This window comes from Penicillium antarcticum (assembly GCF_028974205.1).
Source record: "Penicillium antarcticum strain IBT 31339 chromosome Unknown utg000006l_segment0_segment0, whole genome shotgun sequence".
NCBI lineage: Eukaryota > Fungi > Ascomycota > Eurotiomycetes > Eurotiales > Aspergillaceae > Penicillium > Penicillium antarcticum.
This window is the reverse complement of record NW_026695304.1, coordinates 242496-268744: the sequence shown is the minus strand read 5'-3', so window position 1 is coordinate 268744 and position 26249 is coordinate 242496. Positions and strand designations below refer to the sequence as shown.

General features: G+C 50.3%; 12 protein-coding genes across 12 annotated transcripts; 5 read left to right on the top strand and 7 right to left on the bottom strand.

Annotated features, from left to right (window-relative positions):
• Positions 1-109: 109 nt before the first annotated feature.
• On the top strand, positions 110-979 carry N7508_006182 (uncharacterized protein; the record flags this gene model as incomplete). The annotated part of the gene is made up of 1 exon (XM_058464248.1): positions 110-979. One exon carries the CDS (start codon positions 110-112, stop codon positions 977-979), a length of 870 nt encoding a protein of 289 aa, XP_058318101.1.
• A 263-nt stretch (positions 980-1242) lies between these two features.
• tktA (transketolase tktA) lies at positions 1243-3652 on the bottom strand (the record flags this gene model as incomplete). The annotated part of the gene is made up of 6 exons (XM_058464247.1): positions 1243-1356; positions 1407-2770; positions 2820-3114; positions 3164-3248; positions 3347-3489; positions 3599-3652. 6 exons carry the CDS (start codon positions 3650-3652, stop codon positions 1243-1245), a joined length of 2055 nt encoding a protein of 684 aa, XP_058318100.1.
• Positions 3653-5312: 1660 nt separating this feature from the next.
• On the top strand, positions 5313-7485 carry N7508_006180 (putative phenol 2-monooxygenase; the record flags this gene model as incomplete). The annotated part of the gene is made up of 5 exons (XM_058464246.1): positions 5313-5353; positions 5404-5617; positions 5679-6163; positions 6215-6249; positions 6302-7485. The coding sequence occupies 5 exons, from the start codon at positions 5313-5315 to the stop codon at positions 7483-7485; spliced, it is 1959 nt and encodes a 652-aa protein (XP_058318099.1).
• A 207-nt stretch (positions 7486-7692) lies between these two features.
• On the bottom strand, positions 7693-9543 carry N7508_006179 (sugar porter family MFS transporter; the record flags this gene model as incomplete). Its single annotated transcript, XM_058464245.1, has 4 exons — positions 7693-8415; positions 8465-8882; positions 8930-9186; positions 9235-9543. 4 exons carry the CDS (start codon positions 9541-9543, stop codon positions 7693-7695), a joined length of 1707 nt encoding a protein of 568 aa, XP_058318098.1.
• A 525-nt stretch (positions 9544-10068) lies between these two features.
• N7508_006178 (uncharacterized protein) lies at positions 10069-10275 on the top strand (the record flags this gene model as incomplete). Its single annotated transcript, XM_058464244.1, has 1 exon — positions 10069-10275. The coding sequence occupies one exon, from the start codon at positions 10069-10071 to the stop codon at positions 10273-10275; it is 207 nt and encodes a 68-aa protein (XP_058318097.1).
• Positions 10276-10471: 196 nt separating this feature from the next.
• N7508_006177 (SNG1 family protein) lies at positions 10472-11767 on the bottom strand (the record flags this gene model as incomplete). Its single annotated transcript, XM_058464243.1, has 1 exon — positions 10472-11767. One exon carries the CDS (start codon positions 11765-11767, stop codon positions 10472-10474), a length of 1296 nt encoding a protein of 431 aa, XP_058318096.1.
• Positions 11768-13708: 1941 nt separating this feature from the next.
• N7508_006176 (uncharacterized protein) lies at positions 13709-14803 on the top strand (the record flags this gene model as incomplete). The annotated part of the gene is made up of 6 exons (XM_058464242.1): positions 13709-13739; positions 13789-13859; positions 13911-14042; positions 14112-14287; positions 14346-14540; positions 14611-14803. 6 exons carry the CDS (start codon positions 13709-13711, stop codon positions 14801-14803), a joined length of 798 nt encoding a protein of 265 aa, XP_058318095.1.
• Positions 14804-15011: 208 nt separating this feature from the next.
• Positions 15012-16407, bottom strand: N7508_006175 (ferritin-like domain-containing protein; the record flags this gene model as incomplete). Its single annotated transcript, XM_058464241.1, has 2 exons — positions 15012-16016; positions 16069-16407. The coding sequence occupies 2 exons, from the start codon at positions 16405-16407 to the stop codon at positions 15012-15014; spliced, it is 1344 nt and encodes a 447-aa protein (XP_058318094.1).
• A 994-nt stretch (positions 16408-17401) lies between these two features.
• facB (C6 transcription factor FacB/Cat8) lies at positions 17402-20230 on the bottom strand (the record flags this gene model as incomplete). The annotated part of the gene is made up of 5 exons (XM_058464240.1): positions 17402-18577; positions 18627-18984; positions 19034-19311; positions 19364-19677; positions 19741-20230. 5 exons carry the CDS (start codon positions 20228-20230, stop codon positions 17402-17404), a joined length of 2616 nt encoding a protein of 871 aa, XP_058318093.1.
• Positions 20231-21339: 1109 nt separating this feature from the next.
• On the bottom strand, positions 21340-23027 carry N7508_006173 (SET domain-containing protein; the record flags this gene model as incomplete). Its single annotated transcript, XM_058464239.1, has 4 exons — positions 21340-21426; positions 21498-22080; positions 22141-22667; positions 22737-23027. 4 exons carry the CDS (start codon positions 23025-23027, stop codon positions 21340-21342), a joined length of 1488 nt encoding a protein of 495 aa, XP_058318092.1.
• Positions 23028-23188: 161 nt separating this feature from the next.
• Positions 23189-23688, top strand: N7508_006172 (uncharacterized protein; the record flags this gene model as incomplete). Its single annotated transcript, XM_058464238.1, has 2 exons — positions 23189-23542; positions 23674-23688. 2 exons carry the CDS (start codon positions 23189-23191, stop codon positions 23686-23688), a joined length of 369 nt encoding a protein of 122 aa, XP_058318091.1.
• A 58-nt stretch (positions 23689-23746) lies between these two features.
• Positions 23747-25541, bottom strand: N7508_006171 (Ygr210 GTPase family protein; the record flags this gene model as incomplete). The annotated part of the gene is made up of 10 exons (XM_058464237.1): positions 23747-23773; positions 23824-23944; positions 23993-24172; positions 24223-24428; positions 24481-24692; positions 24746-24777; positions 24830-24923; positions 24981-25249; positions 25386-25453; positions 25506-25541. The coding sequence occupies 10 exons, from the start codon at positions 25539-25541 to the stop codon at positions 23747-23749; spliced, it is 1245 nt and encodes a 414-aa protein (XP_058318090.1).
• Between the last annotated feature and the right edge of the window lie 708 nt (positions 25542-26249).

Genomic DNA, 26249 nt, shown 5'->3' with positions numbered 1-26249 from the left:
CAAAGGTCAACCCTAACCTCGGATCCCCCGCACCCCCACTTCCCCAACTCGGCAGATTGTGCCTTTGTTCCCCTTTCGTCTTCTCGCTTCACCCTCCAAAGCACCCAAGATGTCGACAGAATACCCGCACCAAATTGCCCTTCTGGGCCTAGGAACAATCGGCCTCTCAATGCTAGCAATGCACCTCCGCCGCCCAGACACAAGGATAACAGTCTACGACCCACGCCCAGACACGGAGAGCCAGATCCGAAGCAGTCTCCCCTCACTCCTGCAGTCCCCAGAGTTATCCTCGGCGTTAGAAACAAGTATAGTCGACCACCTCTTCAAAATCTCCCGTCTGAAACTAGCACACACCCTCCAAGAAGCAGTGACGAACGCAACCATCATCCAGGAACAAAGTCCCGAAGTAACTACTTCCAAGCAAGCACTCTGGAAAGAGGTTACACGTTTCGCTAAGCGGGATGCCCATCTCTGGAGTAGTTCTTCGGGGATAGCTGCCTCGGCGCAGGGTGCTACCTGTGACCCGGAAGACGGGGTAAGCGAACGGTTACTCGTTGCGCATCCGTTCAATCCGCCGCATATCATGCCTCTTGTGGAGTTAGTTCCTGGACCTGAGACTCAGGGGGAAAGGACTGAGTTTGTGAAGGGGTATTTTGGAGGCATTCCTGGTCCGGGTCCGGGTAATGCTCAGTCTGCGGCGCATTATCGGCCCGTTACGTTGCATAAGGAGGTTCCTGGGTTTGTGGGGAATCGGCTTGCGTTTGCGCTGTTGAGGGAGGCTTGTTCGCTTGTTGGGGAGGGGGTGGTTTCAGCTAGGGATCTGGATACTATTGTGACGGCGAGTGTGGGACCTAGATGGGCTGGCAGTGGTGTTTTTGAGAGCTACCATGCTGGTGGTGGGGAGGGGGGGGATTGGAGCTTTCTTGCAGAAGCTGGAGCCGACGATTCAGGATGTGTGGGGGGATTTGGGGAAGATTGATATTCAAGGTGATCAGGCGTGGAGAGATGTGGTTGTTCAACAGACCGAAGAAGCATATGGGCCTGTCACCCTGGAGTCGCGGAAGAGGAAAGAGGATCTGTTGAGAGGGGTCATTGAGTTGCAAAGAAGACAGGGAGAATGATTACATGCTACGAGGGTCAATGTGAACAGGTGAATACTCTATTTGCATTCTTGTGTATCTGGAGGGCAATCGCTCCTCATAAAAACCAAAACATTTTGTTACGTCATATTCGTTCCGCGCCTTACAGGATCTGCTGGAAAGCACGGTTAATGGGCGAGCGCACGTTGTGGCCCTTGTAGAAGTCGATGGTAGCAAGAGCGCGCTTGCTGATACCCTCGGGGGTGAACTCGAATTTCTGAAGGATATTAGCATCAAGTGGATGAAACAAAGGTGGAAATAACATACGGCGTACACCTCCTTGTAGGGACCGGAAGCACCGAAGCGGTTGAGACCAAACTGCTCGTGAGAGTAGCGCTCCCAACCCATGGTGGAGCAAGCCTCGAAGGACAGCACGGGAATGCCGTCGGGGAGAACCTGGAGGCGGTAGGCCTTGTCCTGGGCATCGAAGACCTCGAAGCAAGGAATAGACACAACACGGGCAGCGACACCGTGCTTCTCCTGGAGATATGTGGCGGCCTCGATGGCGATGCTGACCTCGGAACCAGTGGAGACAATGGTGATGGCAGCGTTGGGGGTGTCGACAGCGACGTAACCACCCTTCAGGGCGCTCTCGATGGTGGAGAGCTCGAGCTGGGGCAGGTTCTGGCGGGTCAGGGCCATGACGGTAGGGGTGTGCTTGGAGGTCAAGGCAGAGTAGTAGGCAGCGCTGGTCTCGTTGCCGTCAGCGGGACGCCAGACCATGCAGTTGGGGAGGGCACGGAAGTGAGCCAGAGTCTCAATAGGCTGGTGAGTGGGGCCATCCTCACCCAGACCGATGGAGTCGTGGGTAGCGACGTGGATGACACGAACGCGGGAGAGGGCAGAGAGACGGAGGGCGCCGGCGGCGTAGGAGACGAAGTTGAGGAAAGTACCACCGGCGGGGATGATGGTACCGTAGGCAGCGAGACCGTTCATGACGGCGGCCATGGCGTGCTCACGGACACCGTAGCGGACGTAGCGACCGGCCCACTCACCAATACCGAGGTCAGGGGGCTGGAAGTCGACGGCGTTCTTCCAGCGGGTGTTGTTGGAGCCAGTCAGATCGGCGGAACCAGAGACGAGCTCGGGGACGACACCGTGGATGGCCTCGAGGACAGCCTCGGAGAGCTTGCGGGAAGCGATAGCAGCGTCGGTGGGCTTGTAGACGGGGAGAGCCTTCTCCCAACCCTCGGGCAGCTTGCCAGAGAGACGGCGGGCGAGGTCAGCACCCTCGGTCTTGTGCTCAGACTGGTACTTCTGGAAGAGCTGGTTCCACTCCTGCTCCTTGGCGGCACCGTCGGCGGCGTGCTGGTGGTACATGTCGTACACAGTCTGGGGAACAACGAAGCTCTCCTCGGGGTTGAAGCCGAACAGCTTCTTAACACCCTGGGCGTCGTCGGCCTTGAGGGGGTTACCGTGGACACCGCCGGTACCGGCGAGCTTGGAGCCGAAACCAATGGTGGTGGTCAGCTTGATAACGGAGGGCTTGTCAGTAACCTGCTGACACTTGCGGATAGCAGCCTCAATGCCCTCGAGGTCATGGTCACCATCCTTGACCCACTCGGTGTGCCAGCCGTAGGCCTCGAAACGCTTCAAGACGTCCTCAGTGAAGGCGCACTTGGTGTCACCGTCTGGAATAAAATCAGTCTGAAATCTAACGTGACTGGGAACTGGACCTACCAATGGAGATGTGGTTGTCGTCGTAGATGGCAATCAGGTTGCCGAGCTTAAGGTGACCGGCCATGGAGGCGGCCTCGGAGGCGATACCCTCCATGGCGCAACCATCGCCGAAGAAAGTGTAGGTGTAGTTGTTGAACAGCTCGAAGCCGGGCTTGTTGTAGACACCACCGGAGTGGGCCTGGGCCATGGCGAGACCAACGGCGTTGGCGAAACCCTGACCGAGAGGACCAGTGGTGACCTCAATACCGGGGGTGTCGTGAGCCTCGGGGTGGCCGGGGGTGATGCTGTCAATTTGCTTCGAAAATCAGCAAAAGCCTATCCTAAATGGGCTTGGGGGTACATACACGGAACTGCTTCAGGTCTTCCATGGACAGAGCGTAGCCGAAGAGGTGGAGCAAAGCATACTGGAGCATACAGCCGTGGCCGTTGCTGGATGTGGCGTTAGCGATTGGTCGAAGCGGCCGCCACCGACTGAGAAGAGCTGCGCGGAACCCACGGGCTGGATTCATATAGGGAACGGGACATACGAGAGAACGAAACGATCACGGTTGGCCCAGTCAGGGTTCTTGGGGTTAAAGTTCATGAACTTGTTGAACAGAACGTGGGCCACGGGGGCCATGCCCATAGGGGCACCGGGGTGACCGGAGTTGGCCTTGGAGGTGGCATCAATCTGGTTGAACATCAGCGATAAAGCTCAATTGAAGCGCATTGAAGCATTTGCTATCATTGCGATGGCAATGGCAAGTTCGCAGCTCGCCGACTTTTCCGGAGGGGCTTACCGCCAGAACACGAATGGTGTTAATAGCCAACTGGTCCAGATCAGTGTAACCCATGATGGCGGATTCTATAACAGTTAGAGATGAAGAAGAAAGCAATGCGAAGGACATACATATGTGGTATAAGTAGAGGATAGGTTGGGAGGAAGGGATGGAAGAAGAGAAGAAGAGGGAGGGGGGACGTATTTGTTGGTGGGGTATGATGTCGGTGGGGGGGGTGCTTGGCTCGCAGCTTCATGTATCAGTCAGTCAGTAATACGTGGATTTCGAGTCTTTTCTTTTTACAGGCTAAAGTCCAATTGCTTCTGATTGTCCGCCTCGTGGTTCTCTTTACTCTCTTCGTTCTCCATTGCTTTACTTCCAAAGTCAATTGCATCATGTGCTGACTCAGCCGTGAGCTGCAGACAAGAGCTTCCAACACTTGCTCTCTACTCCCTCCGTACTCAACTTGAATATACCTCAACAGTACTGTACTCTCTAGCTACCAGGAGCGTTATGCTCCGTCTGACTTGATAACCGTATCCACATCTCCAATACATTTCCGCTCATCCCACTCCTATACACCGGCAGTCCACCCGGAGGACCCTGCTCCGAAGTCACAACCGGGCTTTCCATCTGAAATTAGCCGATTTCCCAACCGCTCAATGCCCGTGCCGATGGTCGTCTGAGCAATAGGTGGGATGTAATGGAAGATAGTGGACTATAGTGGCATGTAGTCGCCCCTCTAGAGGTTGTTCATGCATCTCGGATTTCCCTATGTGGCCAATCCGATTGACGCCTGGCGGTAAAGGCCCAATGCCGGTCCAAAATCCAGAAAATTGCATCTGGACGTCGTCCCCACCAGGTTGGTCATCTCCAGACGTTGGGAACTTGAACGTTTTGCCCCGGTGTGCCCGAATGGGTGTAGTAGGGTCACGTGTGAAGTATATCGATACTATGTCAACTATAGAATACTCACTAGCATTGAAGAGAAGAGAATGACAATCTACAATACTAATCAGACACAGATAAAAATTCTCTGTCAAAGCCCATCCTATCTCTGTGGAACCAAACCCTTGTTCTGTGCACGTCGTCCAGGGATGCTCGGGGGGGGGGGGGGGGGGGGGCGGAATACCCGCCATCAAATGAGAAAAAGCCTCCCGCTCGAATATACAGGCTTTGGAGTGGACAATCACATCGAACAGATCATGTCTTGTTCCATGATAAAACAATTAAGGTCTCGGAATCACCGAATCACCGAATCAATTGCCACTCGGGAGCCTCGCCTCCGGCTGTAAGCGGAACTTCCGGGGATGCCACCGCTGAGGTTGAACAACGCGCTTTTCAGCTCATACAATGAGTATGTTCATCGCACAAGAAAAAGTGACATCCAGCGTTGGGTCCAGAAGCCTAGTGACTAAATCAGGTATCCGAGCTCGTCAAGGGGCACCGCTGCATTCCTGGTTCACGAGGAAGTATATCTCGCCCTCTGCATAGGAGAGCTGTAGCAGAGACTCAGGTTCAGCTTCTCATGACCAACACCATTCGCGAGAGGAGTCAGCCTGCAGCATGTCTTTTTGCATCAAGTGACCTGAGATCAAATTCACGTAGCACAGCATGGTCTAGTATTCCGATATAAAAGGACCTCGGTTTCGATGAGTGGCCATTGTAGCTCCTCTCTCTTATATATTCTGTCATTACACAGCTTTTAATCAGATATTGAGATAACTAACAGGCCATGGATGATGAGGACGTGTCCGTGGAATCCAGAATCGATGTGTAAGGTACTTATCCATTATGGACGTGACTTTCCTAACCGTTCTTCGTAGTTTGATTGTTGGAGCCGGTCCGTCCGGCCTCATGGCTGCGTACTGGATGGCTCGCTGTGGTGTCAAGGCGCGTGTTATTGACAAGCGAAGCACGAAGGTGTTCGTTGGTCATGCGGATGGGCTGCGTCCTCGCACACTGGAGTTGTTTGACAGCATGGGATTTCAGCATCGGGTCATGCAGGAGGGGTCCATCTCGACAGAAGCGAACTTCTGGGTTTGTAAAATTCTATTTTCTTAGAGTTGGGTCGCAAACTGACAATCCACTGGTCAAACAGGTACCTGGTGAGGGAGGGAAACTCGCTCGAAAAGGTCCGTTCAACATATCCAGACCAGATGAGTCACCGTACCACAACACACGCCTGAACCAAGGCCGCATTGAGCGTTTCATTCTAGATAGTATCAAGGAACACTCCGACCTTGAGGTGGAGCGAGGTATCATTGCTGAGTCCCTGGAGTACGACGAGAACCTGGAGAATGACCCAAATTCATACCCTATCACAGTCAAGCTCCGCAGTCAAGGAGAGGAAGCTCTGAACCCGCTATATAACCACAGCCAATCTGCCTCTGGCGCTACTCGCAAAGAGTCGGAGCGTCACTATTTGCTTCCCGATGATTGGAATGACCAGGCCCAGCGGGGTAACTTTGAGTCAAAGGACGAGATTGTCAGGGCCAAATATCTAATTGGGTGTGACGGCGCCCACAGCTGGACGAGGAAACAGTTAGATATTCCGGTGGAGGGTTCCAACACGGACCATATCTGGTCAGTATCGCTCATTACCTCTGTCCCTACTTTCATCTGACATGAGTATAGGGGCGTGATAGATGTGATACCTATCAGCGATTTCCGTATGTCTCAACCCAATGCTTCTAGCAACATTCACTAATTGAAGAATCACAGCGGACATCCGTCGTGTAAGCATCGTCAGCAACGCTGCAGGCACAATCCTCATAATCCCGCGCGAACGAGGCCTTGTCCGCTTCTATGTCCCAGTGCACGTCTGCGAAGCAGGCTCGACAACTCGATTCGACCGTTCGACAATAACCCCAGAAGTGATCCGTACGCGCGTGCAAGCAATCCTTTCCCCATTCACATTTGACTTCCAAGCCTGTAGTTGGTGGACTGTTTACCAAGTGGGCCAGCGAATTGCAAGCAAGTTCACGAAAGGGGATCGCATTTTCCTTGCTGGTGATGCAGTACATACCCATTCTCCTAAGATGGGCCTTGGTATGAACATGAGTATGCAGGATGGGTTTAATCTCGGGTGGAAGGTTGCGCTTGCGGTTGCGGGGACTGTTCAGCCTTCGATTCTGATGACTTATGATCTTGAGCGACATCCGCTGGCAGAGATGTTAGTTGATTTTGATCGGCATTGGTCGCCTATGTTCATTGATCAGAAAAGCCCCGAGGAGAAGGATACCAAGGCTGCTGCTATGTTTGATATTGCTGGGAAATTTGAGGATTTCGCTGATGGGTGGAAGGTGTTTTATCCTGGCAGCTGTCTTGTTTGTAAGCCTGGTTCTGAGGCTGTTGCTCGATATATTGTTCCCGGGGAGAGATTGAAGCCAGTCAAGCTTCGCAATCAGGCTGAAGGTGGTACTAAGTGGACAACTACGCTGTTGGAGAGTGATGGACGATTCCGCATTCTTGTCCTGGCTGGAGATGTACGAAATCCGATGCAAAGAGGACGCCTTGAGACACTGTGCCAAGTTCTCACTGGACAATTCGCATCCAAGCCATCCCCCCTAGATCGCTATGTCTCGATTGCTGGTCGCCATGACAGTCCTCTCGATGTTGTCACCGTTCACAGTGTGCCGTGGAAGGAAGCCGAGTTCTTTGATTTCCCGGAAATTCTACACCCCTTGGATGCAGTTCGAGGCTGGGCCTATGACAAGATCTGGTGTGATGATTCTTGCATCTTTGACCGGTATTGTGATGGGACAGCATATGAGAAATGGGGAGTCGATTGGGTCCTTGGGGCTCTGGTGGTTGTTCGCCCGGATCAGTATATTGGTTGGGTTGGTGAATTAGGGGACGTGGATGAGATGACAGAATACTTGGATGCTATTCTCGTCAAAAAGTAGGTAAAATTGGATAAGAATGGGAATAGGACTGATAGCATATATCTTTTTAACTTCTGCTACTAGCGAGTAGTAAACTAGGTCCTTGATAGAAACACTTCAACGATATACCAAATATAGCAACAAATTGACACAAGTACAAATACATGAACAGGCTCTAATGAGCTGACCAAACAACTTCCATTCCCATCACATCCATCCACCTGGCGCCTATGCACGGGTCTCAGGCACAGTCTCCGGTACAGTTGTCCCATCCTCACGCAACTCAGTAGTAGGATCAGTAATATGAGCCGACGCTGGTTGATCACCTCCCTTATCAAACGAACCACGGATGATGTTCGGATCGGCAGGGAACTCGAACTTAGAGCTCTTCCATGGCTTGACTTTCATCAGATACATTGTATCAATTTCCTCCAAGGTCCGGCCCTGTCCCTCTATAACGGCGACGTATACCAAGCCAGCGGCGAGGAATAGACATCCTGCGAAGACGTATCCGAAGCGGAAGTCAATTGCGTCGGTGATGAACGGGGTGAAGAATGCAAGGAGGAAGTTCCAGAGCCAATTTGATGCTGTTGCGAGTGACATAGCCTTCGCGCGGTATTGGGATGGATAGAGCTCGGCGATGATGGTCCAGACCATTGGTCCCCATGTACTTGCGAACCCGAGGATGAACAGACAGGCGAATACTACCATTACCACACCGGCAGTTTTGGTTGATTCTGGGTCATCGCGATTGAGTAGGAAGTGGCCTACTGAAGCGAAGATCATGAAGCAAACGAACATCCATAGGGCGCCGGCAATTAGAGAACGACGGCGACCGTAGTGCTCAATCAGGTAGAGGCCAAGGAAGGTGGTTCCAAAGTTTACGCCGCCCAAAATCATCTGGGTCACGTAGCTGTTTTGGATACCGGCACCTTGGAAGATGGTTGTTCCCTGGGGTGGTGTTAGTTGGGTCTGTCAGTGATAAATCCGGAGAGCTTACATAGTAGAAGAAGTAGTTGGCACCTGTCAGCTGCTGCAGAGCTTGCAAGGCGACACCAACAGCCACCCGGTATGACATGGTCGGAGCCCGGAACAGTTGTATCCAACCAGCTTTTCCATTACGCACTTCCTCCTCATACTTATCCTTGATCTCATCAAACTCGATATGGAGAGCACGGTGGTTGCGAGGGATACCATAGATCTTGGAAAGGGTGTTCATGGATTTCTCGACCTTGCCATGACGGTAGTCATAACGCGGACTTTCCGGGAAGAACAGCATGCCAGTACCAAGAATTATGGCCCAGAGGTATGTGATGCCCATGGGAATACGCCATGAGCTAGTGTCGGCGTTGGCCTCGGTTCCAAAGTTGATGCAGTTGGCAACGAAGATTCCAAGGGTAATGAACAGCTGGTAGGTACTGTGGATAGTTAGAAAAAGTTCCGTGCAAAGATCTGGTAGACATACCTAATGAGTGATCCTCGAATATGACGCGGTCCTGACTCGGCTTGATACATTGGCACGAGCAGTGAAACAGCACCGACGCCAAGTCCAGCGACCCAACGGCCTATGGCGACCTGGTACCACTTGCCACTGGGCGAGGTAATTTGAACGGTGATTCCAACGCACACCACTCCACACCAGCCACTGATACACCATTTCCGTCCAACGCGATCGGCAATTGGGGCAGCGACCAGAGCTCCCATCAGGGTGCCAATAGATAACTAGACATCATGAGCATGTGAAAAACTGACCATCGAGACGAGACTTACCAAAGCTACGATGAGACCTGAGCGCACATTGCTAAATCCATAAGTGCCATCAGGTTGAAGTTCGCCATATCGTTGCAGGAAATTGGGCATCTCAAGGAAACCCGAGATCTGACCAGTATCGTAACCGAACAGGAAACCTCCCATCGAGACGAAGACGCCCATGGTGAATGAACGCCATGTTAACAGCGGGACGGGCGTGTCCACGACATCACCAGGTCCTTTCTCGCCATGGGTAGAGAACGACTCTCTATGGAGTTCAGAGTCCGCATAGAGGTCCTGCGGACGTTTCCGAAACACTTTCTTGAACATAGTGCCAGTGAGTAGCGTTGATAGCAGAATCTACTCGATAACAGAGTTTTCCATCTCTTCCTGGAAGTGCTGGGTCATCTCCTTCTTATACTGTGCCTGACCAAGTCAGCCAAGGCTGGGCAGTAGGCACTGACGGAAGCCCAGAGTCTTGCATTTTTTGGACAGTGAACCATGACGGTCTGATGCAGTGCGCCAAAGTTCAAAACGATGACACCTTGATTCTCGAGTCGCGTGGCGCTTCACAGCCGGCGGTTATGTCCGCAAGCCACGAGAGAATCTGGGGAAATGGCCTCGTATTTGGCAGGTCAACCGGCCCACCCGTGGGTCGGCACCCACGACTCCAGACTCTCTGGAATCTCCAGGTTGGACCAGTGGGTGGCGCGGAAGTGTCGGCCTGGCACCTCGTGATCATTTCCGGGGTACAATTCGTACTCTGCCTTGACTGCATCGAGTGATGAAATCGGTGGCAGCCAATATCACAGCCACAAAGCTTGGGTTTCGCCTCCACTGACCGCCGGTCGAATCATGTCCCTGGTACAGGCCTCGCTTGGAGATGACTTTCCCGGTGATTCCGCCAATTCTTGGATGCATTTGGTCTGCAATCTGTCTCAATATCTTGGGTTGCAGGGGACGCCGAAAGATGACGGCGAAGATCGCGAAGGCCGTGACATGCGGGACTTCGGCAACTTCGGCCCCATGCAGAACAACATGGTTGAACGACCTAAAATATGATATAAACCCGCAGGGATATCTCATTCTTTTCTTCTCTAATGCATACCGTCAATATCATGGTTCATAATACTAATATTCAGAAACCGACCCCCTATTTGCTCCATCAAAACCAGAAAATCCTGCCAATATTCCCTTTTAAACTTTCAGCCATTAACCTAACACTGGTCAAATATCCCATTTCAGTGAAATCATCGAATCATCGAACAGGAAGAGCCTGTGCCATATCCTCATGTCCCCGCCATTTACGATCAGAGCCATGAATCACCGTTGCAGTCTGATTAGCAGCTGCATTCTTTTCCTGAGCTTCACGATCGGAGATTTCAACCTGAGCCACAGCCTTTCTGCAACGATGATACATCGCAAAAACAGAGGTAGGAACTCCAATAATCCACCACGAGAACATAATTGGAAGAGCCTGGTACAGCCGATTATTACATCCGCCCGACCAAATCTGCATGAGAACCTGATATGCTTCATGGGAGGGAAGTGCATATCCCCAACGGAAGAAGGCAGGACTCATCTCAAATGGTGCAATTGTGGTGGCGACGTTGAGGATCACCCATGTCAGAACGATGTATGGCATCCATTGAATCTCGACGAAGGCCGTGGTTATGTCGAAGAATAGGAGGTTGATGTGCATAAGTAACCAGAGGATCATCCAGGTTAGAGCGAAATGGCTTCCTGTTTGGTGCCACGTTTCGCGGTATGCCCAGATATAGCCTGTCATGCAGAGGGCTCCAATCAAGGTGTAGAGTATTGAGACTGACATGCGAAGCAGGGCATTGATTTGCCAGGATAGTTTCGTGAATGCGTTGAAAACGGATCCGATTCCATTCAAGGCTAGCATGTAGAAGAATTGTTGGACTATGGGCATTGCCATGGAGATGGTGTTGTAGAATACCCGTGTTCCCTCTTCTGTCTCTTTGATGTTGATTTGCTCGGCTCGGATGGGGTCGCTGAATGCTTTGAGTGTGGCTGGTGTAGAGAAGTTGGCAGTTGCAGCCACTGCAGATCCATTGTTGTCGTAGTATGTTGATCGCGTGGTTTGAATCAGTTTCAGGAGGTTGCTGTAGATGACTGATTGTGAAAAGACCGGATATCTCGCTCCGTTCCAGACATAGGCGAGTGAGGTTGGAGTGGAAGCACCAGACTCCAATGCAGATGTCAAATTAGCTGATCCATCTGACTTGGCATAAATGGCACCCCAATATTCACCACGACAGACCGTATCTCGAATATCGCTCGGCTGCGGATATTTTTCGGAGGCGACTTGATGCAGAGTTGGAAAGCTGTCTCCTTGAAGATCCTGGTACGCGTCTGAAACCGACTTGCCGATGACGCCTTCGTCGTAGTCGACATACAGAAGTTTGAAGTTATGAGAGCGAGTAAGACTTTGGAACTGCGTGGCATGGATATAACACATGTTCAGTAGGACCAGGAGCTGCAGCAAGACAAATGTTACTATGATGGCGGGCAAAAAGCCCGGCTTCATTCTTGTGAAGGGCCACATCCTCGCTAGGGTTGAATTAGCCAAATGAGATGACCAGGGATGGGAGGAAGATGATATATAGCTTTTGTAACATCATTGTCGGAGTGAGCAGATTTCCGTGTCTTGCAATGTACGCTCCGTGATGTTTGATGTACTTCTACTTTTGACCACACAGTACTGAAATTGCTGATCATCCGCTGACACAGCGGCTTAGAGGCGCCAGGCGAGTTTGTGATTGGTCATAGTATATTCTGGGTAGTACCCAAGTCATATTTGCCTTCTTCGGGACTTCATTTTTCTAGGTTTGCTATACGAAATATATGCAATGAGATAAATACCCCTGACCTTTAGCCATCCAACCTAGGCATTCAGCCTAAGAAAGACCCGGCGGTAGTTCTTCCAGTTCTAAAATCCCAGTGAACTCTCTAAAGCATAATGAACCTGATTGGCCGATTAATGTCTACATAATTTGTCCAAGGCAGGGCTGGCCCGTGGAGACTTACTTACCATTGTCCATAGTGAGCAATCGCCACACGTTTAGTTGGCAACTTAAATTTGCCTAATCATACCTTTATTTTGAAGGTAGTCTATAATCGAGTACCTCCCTAGCAATACCAATTAGAGCCCACTGAAACACAAGTAGAAAGCATACCCAAATATAAGAACACTACGTGGCAGGCAAAAGATCGTCCAGATGTTTGGCCATTTCTTCAGCACAGCTCGTGTCACCAAGAACTTGCAGATAAAGCCGAGGCTCATAGCTTCCCTCTTTCGCAAAGCACAAAACACAATGCCATGGTACGCCTCGTAGCTATGCGCACCATCCACATTACCCACACTTGGATCTTTCAGGGGTAGAGTGTCTCAACCAACCTCCCTACCTGAATCTTAAAATGCCACCAAATGATAATTTTATCGCCCCTGTATTGCGTTACCATGATCAACAACAGAGCGACACGAAGAAGATACGGAAGGTCCGTGAAGATCCGTAAACATGGAGACCTTATCCGCGGCAGTTTGACACCTATCAAGCCGTTCCTAATATATAGACTGTCTAGCTTGGACCTAACGTGGCAAGAGATTTAGTCATAGAGACTTATTGTGTGGCTATTTATCCCTATTAACCATATGGATATCCGATCTAGATCGCCAAGTCAGCCGCACGCCGCGTGGGGATCTTTCCTTGGCCCCCCACTTAGCTTTACACCCTGATCTATGCCCCTGGATTAATTATTCGACAAACAATTCTTAATTCCAAAAGCACATACTGAATCGTGTCGAATTAGACGATTGATACCTAATAATATACCCATGAATCCATCTCCCCAACGTATAGAACAAATCAGCCTTGGAACGCCACGAACCAGACTTTGCGCCGTCAGAGCCAACTATAAAAAACGGAACAAGGCCGAGCTCGGCGAAAATAGTATACGAGAACTTCGCTCACGATCAGATCGAATTCTAGAAAGGCTTCCTTGTGGGGAAATGTCAGACGAGCGCGGGCACTAGTAGAAAATCTCATTTTTGGGCATTGCTAAAGGCTCACAGACCCTGTTGCATCTATTGTTACAGATGGCCACGCTATGGGAATACGAGAAAAGTGGATCGGCTGTAGTTCTCTACGGTCTGGCTGTCCTGCACGCCAGGTGTTGACTGCCTTTATATAATTAGCATCGTGGCTCTTTTCAGAGTTCGTTGTGATGTTCTGGGAATGTTGCTACCATGTCTGTGAAGTATGATGTTAGTCAGTCATCTATCCAGGGCCCTCTCATCGCTGCGGCGGTTTTTGGTGACTTAGCTACCCTTTCTACTGTTTTGCGTCTATATGCTATGCATCTGAGGGGGTTGAGGCCTGGACTGTCTGAGTACCTTCTTTTAGTTGGCGTGGTATGTTATTTTCATCTTTCAGGTGGTCAACCTTTTTAAAAAATCGCATAGTTTTTGATGTATGGCGCGATGTCCTTGCTCTACATCAGTACGCTCCTCTTTCCGTCTTCTCAACCTAAATTCTAACAGGACTACAGTGACCATTTATGGAGGTATGGGTCGGCATACAGCCGATCTCCCTCCAGAAGCCCTCATTATTACACTCAAGGTATACTTAAACACGCCCTGCCATTTTCACAACCAGAATTGACCAATATAGTCCCTCCTCTCGGTGGAAATCACCTACGGCACTTCCCTTGGTCTAGTCAAGACCTCCATCGCTCTCTTCTTTGTTCGCATCTTTGGAGCCAAGCCCAGCTTCAACGTTGCAGTCTCGATCTCTTTGTTCATTGTATGGGCCTGGGTCACCATTATCATTCTCGAAGCCTTCTTGCTCTGTCGGCCCTTTACGTACAACTAGGACATCACGATCAAGGACACTTGCGGTAATCGTCCGGCTGCGTTCATGGTTGCTGGTGTTATGAATGTGGTCACCGATTTGATGGTTATTTCATTGCCTCTGCCTCATGTCTGGAAGTTGAAGCTCAATGTTCATAAGAAGATTGGCCTTACCTCCGTGTTTGGTGTTGGTGTTGTGTAAGTTTAACTAACACCTTCAATGATACAAGTACTAATGCCTCATTTCTTTTTTTAGCATCTCGGTCATCAGTGTGGTCCGTCTCATCTCAATCACCAAACTGGACTTCACCGATCCAACATATACCCTCCTCGATCCTATTCTGTGGACAGTGCTAGAACCCCAACTAGCAATTGTCTGTGCCAACATGCCATTCTTTAAAACAATTATCGCCGCTATCGCTCCGGCGATGGGATCATCCGCCGATCGAAAGTATGGCAATTCATCCGAGGAGAACCTTCAACCGTCTTGGACTCAAGTCAGTGAACAACGGGACTTACAGTATGGACGCGCTCGGCACGAAGACGCATACTGTCCAAGTTAATAATAACTTTGACTCTAAGTTGGCTAAAACCGATGTTGAGTCTGTTAGCTCGGATGAACAGCGCTTGGCTACTCATGCTGGTCCTTATGGTATTAGTGTTACTCGGAAATTTGATGTGCACTATGAGAACTCCAGCATGCGGAAGCAGTGAGGTCCTCTTTTGTATCAGCTGATTTGCTTGGATACACTGTATCTGTCTTGTGATACCCTACCTCCATAGGTTGGCTGTATCGGTCTTTAATAGAACTTTCTTTGTACTCTATGTATACCTATTCACGTGTTCTATACAATTGAAATATGGCATAACCTTCACGCATTCCAAACCTACACAAAATCCCTTCTTGGGAGTTTGACATAAATTAACCAGACTGATACAGAGCAGGACCAGAGACAACATGCAAGTTAATCATGCTCAAGTTGAATGGTGTCAGGAACGGATCTGAGTCAGTGACCGCAATGAACATAGTTCCATTGATAACCGGGTCACCCTCATAGGTTTCAAGGTCAGGCTGGAAGGTATGGCCATAGGAGCCATTCCCACCAAGCAAAGGCGTGTAGGTGACGTTCAGCTGTGATACCCAAGCAACATACTTGGCATCGCCGGCCGACGAAGATGTCACATAGCTATTGTTCGGACCAACGGTCTTGCCGGGCATTTCCCACTGCAGGTCAACGCGGCGACCGGGGAAGCTTAGCGGCGAGTAGTCCTTTGGAGTTACACTTGCACCTGAGACACCATTCTTTGAGTTTGGATTTTGTTTGTTGGAGGCTCGTGCCACGTTCATCCCTGCATCCAATGTATTACGGTAGCTGCTGTTGTTTTCCATTCCGACGGCTGGCTGGTTCAGAATCCAGAGACCGGGGAAGTTCTCCCAGACCAGACGGGTCTGGTCAGCTGGGCACGAGGCGATGTACGGTGCTAGGAGGGACCAAGCCCATGACTGCGGCACACCTGTCTCGAACCATACAGGCATAGGGAAGAGGCCTTCGAATTGGCGGAAGATCATCTGCTGACGAGCTTCGGTGGTGATTGACTGAGTCAACAGAGTAGCGGCCTCGCGAGAATCGAGGTGAGCCAGGAATCCGTACACGCCAGACTCGCCAAAGCGCGTGAGCTTCTGGCAAAAGTCTAGGTACTCTTGTACGGTGGTGTAGGGGTAGTTGTACTGGCACTGGCGGGGTGCTTCGGCGCCGAGCAGGTTGCTTATGAGGGTGGCATGACCAACTTCCTGCTCGGCCATGAACTCGATCAGCTGGCGGTCGGCGGCGTTAAGACCGGCTTCTTCGAAGTCCTTTGCGGAGAATCTGCGGAGACCGTCCTGGAATAGGTCGAGCTCGATCCATTCTTGGTATAGTGCAAGAGCCTACAGCCATTAGTATATGGGGGTATAAACCTGGCGAGAGGAATCAACCTACCAGAGATTCATAATCAAAATCGCTCTTGACATTGTAGACGGGTATTGAGCCATCGGTTCCAACACCACCAGCTGGAGTGTACGGAGCAGGCTCTGCATCATTGAGCTTGCCATTGCTAGAGTACGTGGTCTCCTCCGGAGCTACACTAGCAGACTCGACAATACCCATGCCAACGGAAGAAGCAGTAAGAGCACCAGTGGTGGTTGGTTTCCCAGAGTACGGAGTATGGGTCAGAGAGGTTGGATGACTTGCAGTAGGTGCCCCGGCAGGGGAAGGCATTGGTGAAGTAGATGCGAAGGGCAAAGAGCCCAACGCGAGACAAGATACAAGCTTCCACATATTGATTTAACAATGGTATGCTTTGTGACCTATGTGTTGTGAGCAGGGAGAGCCAATTTATAGACGCCATGTCCATGCATAACGACAAGCCGGCACTATATGCCAACCAGCAGAGGATCGCCCTGGAGAATCAGGTTAGACGCAGCTTCAGCTTTGTAAGTAACGAAAAGAGATGATCCTTGAAACAGGGTTTGTCAGATCGACTCGTCTGGGTAAGCCTTGTGGTAGAATATCCGAGGTCATGGTCAGTGAACTATCACTTTGAGATATGCATTGCAAGTCTGCGACCTAACTAACTCGTACCTCGCTCTTCTAGTACCTCAATCATTTCAATTTCGCAAACTAGGTCTTTGTCCAAGTAGAAAACAATTGCTTACTCCATGAGCGATTAACAAATCTATGTTCGCCGCAATATGGGATCGTCAATTCCACCAATTTAGTCGCTGCACGCTAAAAGGCCCTTGGTCTTCAAATCAGCCGGATATTTGAAGACCGAGTCATTCGAGTGACTATGACGTCAAATTTGTATCGAACTTGCTAGTTGTATGAAGATATGTCGAGTGCTTGTTAATCCAGCGGGTCCAGACCCAAGTGCCTTGCAGACACTGGTCAAGCTTTCACGACCCACCTCCAACATTGCTTAGTTCTTTTCAAGTGCTGGACGCGTGTACAATATGTTGTCATGAACGAGCCAACCTAGCTGTTGCAGACGAGCGTGGTAGTAGAATCCACCGCCCATGTAAGCAAATTGCATATTCAAGTCATCAATTTCATCCATATATACGCGAGTCCTAGGCAATACCTAGCCATCCTCGCTATAGCAGAGGCTATATACCAGGCATGCCAGCCACAACAATGTTAAAAGCAGATATTTCCAAAGAGAGACGAAGGTGAATAACAGACAGAAATCAAACATTGAACGCCACAGGTATCATTAGAACAAATCCCTAAATCCTTGCTAAACCCTTTCGAAATAACACTCGACTAGAACCATTCAAACGGCCAGCCGTCGGTCCCATCCATTTACCAGTGAGAACTCGTCGAATCCGTCGTCGGTTTTGTCTTCGCTTGGCATGGTGAAAGCATTGAATGGATCCAGTGTGTTGATGTCCTCGGGATAGACCTTGACATCTGTGTACGGGGCCAAGGTGTCATCCATACTTCCCATGCTCTCGCCTGAGTAACTGAGGACGCTCTGCGTCGTATGTTCTTGCGCGGGCGCAAATTCGCCACTGCTGGCTGACCAGGACTCCGGCGACAAATTCTGGAGTTCGTTCGGTGGCGGGATGGCTAGCGGGGCCTCCATGGGTTTCCGGCTGCATTCAGCTGTGATTGAAGCAAAGGGTCCGGAGTCTTCACCACAGTCCTTGCCGCCGTAAATTCCTGTGAAGATGTTGGAGTAGCCGCGGTCCATGTCGCTGAGTACGTATTCCCAGTCGGCCATGGTGATAGCACCGGTGGCTGGGTCGGAGGGTGTTGAGCAAGACAATGACCGGTGATGTTCGTAGTTCAGTGGCGCTGACGCGAGGTCAAGAGGAGAGTGGTCATATTGAGGGGCGAGATGATCGTGCTGTGCAGGGGGGAGGCTGCTCCAGCTGGGTGAGCGAAGGGATTGGGCGGCGAGCGGTGGAGTTGCGCCCGAGATGGTGTTTCGGCGGGAAGCTTGAGGCGAGTCTTGCTTTGGTTGTTCGCGAACGGCGTTGGTAAGACGCGATTTCAAAGCTTGTAAGTGCTTTTTGGGAGACTTGTGTGGCTTGTGTGTCGGCGCAACCATTTCGCTGGAAGCCTTGTCGGACGATGACCGTCTGCCATCGTCCAATGAAACCAAAGTGCTTGACAAGGTGTTGAATTCAGCTGCTGCCTCAGTGAAGTCGGCTTGGAGTTGTCCCAGAGCGGTACCAAGCATCTTCTGGGTCTCCTTGGCGAGTTTGCTCTCGCGTTTCACACCAAGCATTTGCCACAGAAGCCCAAGTCCAGCGAAAAATATCAACTCTTTGCGGCTAATACTGAAAGAGAGGCAGAGCCGTCTTTCATCGAGAAGTTCAAGAATCTGAACAATGTGCTTGGCCGAATCAGACAATGCCAGGACGGACGGCGAGCTGAGGCTCTCGTCTGCGAAACACACAGCCGGACGGTGAATCAAAGACCTGATGAAGTAGTAGACAAGAGACTATAAAGGATCAGTATCGCTGCCTGTCTGAAGTAAGGACATAACTTACCAGAAGAGGTGAACGGCTGCTGGTGACATTTGTGCTGGGCTTGTCCTGACTAAACTCGAGACGAAGATGGGCAGGCAAAGTTTGCAGCCACTCATCCAACTGTCCGGCAACCGAGCGCATCTTTGAAACAGAGACATCGTATTCAGACTTGGAGGAGAACATATCCTCCAAAGCCTGGTTCAGGATTCTGGAAGCTCCGAAAAGTGCAATAGCACTAGAGATACGGGTGGACTCCCCAGGGAGTGTTGGCAAGAAACCAGTCTCGGTAACATTCTCATCGTCCACATCAACCGGGTATTCGATTTGGATGTCGTCCTCGCGCAAGAGAACAGGCATTCCAGTCAAGGCGGAGCAGAAACTAGCACATGTTAGCAAACTGTCATCGCCTTGTAGCGCATGTGACATACCGATCCAGAACATATTGAGACCAGAAAACCTTCTTGCGGGTCTCGTCTTCGAGAGGGTTGGTGGACGTCTCTAGGTTCTCATGCAGGCCCAACTGGTGGCAAATATCCACACCAAGAGCGCGGTAGCGAAGCAAAGTGCGATAGTCGCCCTTTGTCATACAATAGATCTGACCAAGGACAAAGCACTGCAGACTCGACATGGAGGTCTCGCCCGAGAATGAGTCAAGGGTAGTCGACCAGTTTTCCTCAAAGAAGGTCGGATCTTGGTTGGTTCTCGACTGCGAAAGTCAGTATACATATACATGCGATATCCAAGTCAACTGAACTCACAATTGAAGAAAGCGCTGCAATACCAAAGATTAAATTCAACTGTGCCATGGAATGGGCATCGCGCTGAAGAGACTCGGTATTGCTGAGATACTGCTCATAGGCCTTCAAAATTGTCGGTCGATGTACCACTGGGTACAGCGGAGCCCACTCTTGGAAAAAGATGTTGATCAGTTGATCCGAGACCAAGCGGGGTGGTGTTTTCACTGCTTGGCTCGGTTTGCCTCGAGATACCGAGGCAGACAATGCGGTCAGCGCCACCGTGGGAATCTTGGTCGCGGACTTTCCCTGACTGACAAGTCTGTCGGTGAATACATCTACGCAAGTTGGTCAGCTCCATCGCTCGTACCTAGGTATTCTCGTGACACGGCGGCACATACCGGCAAATCCCTGAGTGCTAGAAAACCCCGTGTACGGGTTTTGTAACTGCGGGGATGGACGCTTCAACGATCGCTCTACATGGATCACGCCCTCCGGCGATTCTGAGGGGCTTGGTTTGGACGTTGCGGCTGCCGAGGGAGACCGCATCGACGCCGCTCGTTGCGACGCAGGCGAGAACGAATGTATCCTTGACAAGACGTCGATCTTCTCGTCCTTTTCATCCAACAGATCCTTCAGATCCTTCACCTCTGTCTCCAGACTCCTGACTCGTTCTTCCAACGACTCGGTATATCCGCGGGGGAAGGCTCGGCGGCTGAGCTTGTCGCTGGTTCGGCACTCGAAGCCGACGTTGGCGCATTGTGAGCAGCAGGGGCGAACGCCATCGCAGCGGATCTTTTTACTACGACAACGGTCGCAGGCTTGGGCGATGCGGCTCTGCGTGCCAGTGCCGCCGACCTTGATCACTTTCATGGGCAAGATACCAGGCATTTTGGGCAGAGTGGCACATGGGCCGAGTTCGATGTAGTGGTTTCGTTACTTGTAGGACAAGCAGACAATAAGAATAGCGTAAGAATAGCGTAGTGTATAGAAGTGTATAAGTGTGTGAGAATGAGAGAGACGAACTGGGGGAATGGGGGAATTGCTGAGTCAGGTGGGAACCGGGGACACACGGGGGATCCAATGAAGTCGTGGATGAATCGTATCAACTCGCTCTATTTTGACTTCACTTGGCTTGCTTACTCTGGTCTTTCTGAGTAATCTGATGGATCCCCAGACTCTCCGCGGTCTACTGTAACTTATTTGGCTCTAGTGAAACTCAGTCTACTTGAATGCGGCTCGGATATAGGGGTTGCGCATTAGGCCCCCGTGATTAAAGTGCACTCCGATGATCGGTCTCATAATTCAGTACAAGACCAGTACAAGACCAGTACTACAGTGAACGCTCTGAAGTCATCTTGAACTCATCCCCAGACTTTTAACCCAAAGCCCCGAACTCAAACCCCAAATTCGCAGTGGCAACCGCCGTGTACGGAACCGGGGAAGTCGAGATGCACCTATCACAACGCGAGAAAAGAGACTTGGATCAGCCCAAGCGAGTTTTGGCCGAGAGAATCGCGAGAAATGATGAGAACCATGGACGGTGAGTGGGTCGTGAAGCGATCTTCTCCATTGATTTCCAATATTGAGATTATACTCGTTCTCGCGGTTCACTGCTCTGCCGACATCTACCGATTCTACGCTCAGATCCATGCATTAATTACTCAGGGCTTGGTATCCCCGGTCCAGCGGAGATCCAACGTCCGCATTTCCCCCGCATACATTTCTGACCCTGCAGATCATTCTGATCCCCTTTGGTTCAGTGGATTCGGGTTATAGTCTAGACGTCATACTTGGGCTCTCTCTCTCTCTCTACAATTGTGAAGCTAGTGTCGATAGTGTGGCGTCTCATCGAATAGACTCAGGGTGGGGTGGATACTTGGATGGATCTTTTTTGGGAATCTGGGGACGCCTGGCTTGATGCGGATGCGGATGCAGACTAAATTAAGCGGGCTCAACGTGTCTATACATATAATGTCATCAGTCTGGACTTTCCTATTTCATGAAAAGTCCTCGACTTCTTCTGCCACTCCCGTTTGCTCGCTGAAATAAGCTGCGACACTGGAAGATCCCAACAACTCGGTTCGCTGGATATAGTTAGCGGGGAGGCGGGAGGCGGGGTTCCAGCTTGAGACGCTGGGTGCATGAGATCACTTACCTGTTTTATGAGTTCTTCAACCGCCTTCTCTAGTAAATCGGCTTCGAGACCTCGGAACCGCGTGATTAACTCGAAGATCTCTGGTCGGAAGAACGAGGTCAGAGCCTCTTCGTTTTCGCGGAGGTTAGCGATGACTTCCTCCATCTCCTGCATAAGAGAGAGCTGGGTCTCGAATCGTTCAAGAAGTAGCACCACAGCGCGAAGCCGGATGATTTCCCACAGGGGATCAGCGGCGAGAAGTTCTCGGAGATGATCGGGCGATTGGATCTGTTCGCCCTTCCACGTAGTTTCGAGTTCCCTGCCGCCATCAATCGTCTGTGCGAGACCGAAATTCAGCCCATCTTCCTCGTTCACACAAGCTATCCAAACAAGGGGGCTTTCCCATGTAATTGGTTGCTCTTCAGACTTCTGGGCTGTGATTCGGACTCCCCGGTTCTGTTGGCAGAACATCTGCTTTGCAACACTAAGAGGGTCATCTTCTGGCATGTCTATGTTGAGACAAATCTCTCTGGCTTCGGTCATGGCGCTGTCTAGGAATCCGTAGGAGAAGACCATTTCAGAAGCAGACTTTTCGTCTCCGTATCTGCAACGTAATGTCAGCCATGTTATCATAGCAATAAACGAGAATATCTGGGCAACTCACGAGATGGTAACCTCCTCTCCAGCTTGTAGGCTCTTGCCCCATCGCAGCTGAAGAACGGCGTTCCCATTCGAGTCTGCATCATACAGCGCCTTCACTCCGTCCCCGCACATGTGATTGGCCATATCAATGCAAGGCACCATTGCAAGTCCACTGCCAGGAATATCCAGCATGCGCGACCGGTAAGCTGCATCAACGTATTTCCAATCCTGAATCGTCAACGAGCCATTCTCCTCGTCCCACCAGCTCTGCTGACACCACTTAATGCTCTCCGTGGCCTGGTGGAGATTCTCGAACTCCCGCTCGAGAGACATGAACTTAGCATCTAAAGCTTCGGCAAGTGATGTTCCCCGGAGTAACTCCTGTTCTTCCGTCGTGTAAGATGTGGGCAGGGGGAATGACGGAGGTAGGAACTTGACGTATTCGGTCCATGGGTTGGAGACGCCGACATGCTCGTGTTTGTCGCGGATATCGGGGCTGGTGTGTGATAGTTGGACTAGCAGGAATATCATTATAGCGCCTCTAGCTGTCTGCATATCTTAGTTGAGTTTCCGTTGTAGATAGGGAGTCCTTTGAGCTCCGGGTGAAGTAACTCTTACTCTTCCGAAATCATCGATTGCCTCCAATACATCGTGTAGATACCGGTCGGATTTAGCATAATTGTGGACTGTCTCTAGGGAGAGAACCAGATCGGAGGGTATTTGGAGGAGGATCTCAGGTGTTGCATCGTTCTCGTCGCTGGACTTAGCTTCAGTCGCGACGATCGCGCTACCTTTGTCGGTGCCATACTCGCTAGATCCGAGTTTCTGGAAAGCGACGCCTTTCGCGACAATGCCATTTAGGCACTGCCAAGCTGGCAGGGTTTCGATCGGCAAATATTCGCGCCTCATGTTGTTGGGGAAGAAGGAAAGTGACGAACGCATCTTATCGATAAGGCGGGCCCTAAGCCCTGTCCCGAATAGTTTTGCCGCAGGACGTCATAACGATGTATATAGTTGGACTGTTGGATCTGAACTGGTTTTTTTTCACTAAACAACTACACATCTTTACAATGACTTCAAGACTTGTTACAAGGCCAACGCGACTTATTCTACCGTTACAGTCAGCTTTGCCGCCAATTCCTTGTGCAAAGAACATCCGATATTACTCCTTGGAGAAAGATTGGAAGGGAAGCTCGGCTGACGAACATACGGTCAAACGCACGAAGAGGGGTGATACTGCGGATATACCAGCCAATGCATCTGTCACCGGTATGAGCGAGAGAAGGGTGAATGAAGGTGTTGCCGATGACACCAAGTCCCAAGGAATGACAGAAAGAGGCGGAAGCAAGCATGGGAAGAAGGCCAAGGAGGAACATCCCAAGGCACCAGAGCCTATTATTGGAATGAATGATGAGCGTGCGAAGGTATGTTATAAACACCCAGTGTGAGTTCACGTTGCTGACCATCTTCCAATTTGAAGAAAGGAGGTTGAGGCTCAATCAGCGTGGTTCTAGTCTATTCTTGTACGTAACATTGTGCTTTTGGTTCAATTCAGAAATCGAAGAGGTGATCATAAGACATTCCCCTTGATGTTGTCATTTCATGGAGGCTGTACATAAATGGATAGTCTATCGACCAACCTTGAACGAGAGAATCTGCGATGGCGGTTAGTCAAGAATACTCTGCTTTCGACTGTTTCACTCACGTCGTGTTTCCCGACTGCGACAATATCCTCCTCAGAGACTCGGGTTCCGCCAACTCCTTCAACATAGTTGATAGGCACATCACCCATCACCTTGCGGGCAACATCACCGACTGTACTGTTTCTACAAAGTGTCAGTGGGACTCTGTCTGGCATCAATAGGCTCACTCACTTCTTGACCAAAACGCAGTCACGGAACACGGCAGTTCCATTTCCAGAGCTGAACGTTTGGACGTTTCGAACCGGGAACACTGGTACGAGGCCCAGGAGCTCTGCTGCTCGAGAAAGACACTGGACAACTCCAGTCGATCCAAATCGGTACAACACCATATCTTTCAGGTTCTCAACCCGGCTATTTAGTGGTCAGCAGATGTAAAAGCTTTCAGATCAAGCTGAACATACGTCTTCAATTTCTCGTCCATCTCTTTGAGGCCACCACCATCTGGCTCGCCCATTTCAATCAAATCTTCTCGTGTATCCACAAACTCACTCCCTTCGACGTATTTGATGTACTCCTGCTTCGCCAGTCTGCGGAGGAAGACTTCGGATATAGCAGAGCAAAGCACAATGCTTTGAGGATCTTGCATCTTGGCAATTTTGCTAATGTTCTATAGTTTCATGTTAGCATGATGAATAAGGCATCCCGTCCAGTCCCCGTACCTTGTCTGCATCGGGATGGTCGATCTTGTTCAAGGCAAACACCGTAGGGAACTTTTCGTCAATAAATGCATTGACGACGACCTCTACTGTTTCATCTGACCACTCTTCCAAAGGCTCTTTGATGCCAGTCTTATCAAGACAGCGCGCAACTGTCTGCGAGGTACTTCCGTAACCAGCGAATTGTTTTTGTAATGTGTCCACGGCGTTTGACTCTGTTATGTGTTAGTCCCAGTCCATTGAAGGAATAATCCAAGGATTCACTGACTAATTGCAACGTGCCTTCGCTTAATAGATCCCCTAGCAATTGTATCAGCATCACTTCTTAGTCTCCTTCTCAGCCCAAACATACCACTTTTCCATCAAGTTTCCTTGCACCCAGCGCACGACCTCCGATCGCAACCACTCAATGTCCACTGACGGATCATATCCTCGAGTAGCCTTGCCTATACGACATAATCAACACCTCGATCCAGCGTTATGTTCAATCTCATCTCATTCACCTTCAGCATCCGTGGTTCCACTCACGTCCACCACATGAATCAGAGCATCGGCATGACGCAAATCATCCAAGAATTTGTTACCAAGTCCGCGACCCTGATGCGCACCTGGCACAAGACCAGCAACATCTAGCAACTCAATGGGAACGGAGCGTCGCCCTTCGTGACAACCACCGTAGTTGGGCTGGCACCGATCTGAAACATTGTGTCGCACGCATGGACATTCAATCTGGAGATATCCAATTGCTCGTTGGGGATCAATGGTTGTGAAGCTATGAGGTGTCAACAGAGCTGCGCGTAACTTCGATAAGCGGGGTGCTAGCAGTTGGAGTGCACGTACGGGAAGTTTCCTGTCAGGACAAGATATTAGATTTGATCGCAAAAGGTCGGTGAATTAAGCCAACTTACCAACTTTTGAAGTTGCGTCGGTCAAACTGTTCAATGTTGTCGACTTTCCACTTGATGGCTGTATGCCCCTCGCGTCTGCGGTCAGTGGGGTGATAGTGCGATGGATGGGTGATGACGGACCTTTCCCACCAGCCCGATGAGCGGATCTCGAGGCATATTGAAGAACCTTTGTAAAGGCGAGCAGAAAGATCTTCCAAAAAACACAAAGACCAGATTTACCAGGTCTCTACAGGTCTTGGTGTCCAGAGGTTTCGATAAGAAACATTTTCTGCCATGTGAAACAGGAAGGCGGTGATGTCGTACATATTATTCATTATGCCTCTTTAGGACGCCGATATATCATCATCTACATCTAACTCGAGCTTCAATTGGGAGATAATGGAATGTTGGACTTTGGAAAGCTCCATAATACAGAGTGCCTAATTTGCATATGGATGTAGGCTGGGTGCTACACATTTATATTCTTCATGCGAGTGGCTACATATATTTTGCCAATGCACACTCTATCTCACGAGTTGCGAAATATCATGAGTAGCACACAATTGAAGCCTGACATTATCATGGTTTTAGATTATACTATATGGATGTGGCCTCTTCGCTCAATTGCTTCGCTCAATTGAGTACTTTTGGATGCATTCTGACTATCTATACTCCATCACGTGGTCGGTACCGGGGTCTTCTGTGAGATTCATTGATCTTTTCACCATCTGCTCGGGGACAAAGATACTGAAATTGGGGATGCATTGGTATAGAAACACAAAATTGGACTGTGAAAATTACTTCATTTCAAGTCCGGTCACAGATGGACCGATTACAGGTTTCAGATAGGGACAAGAAGGGATCAATTGCATGTTCAACTGGACT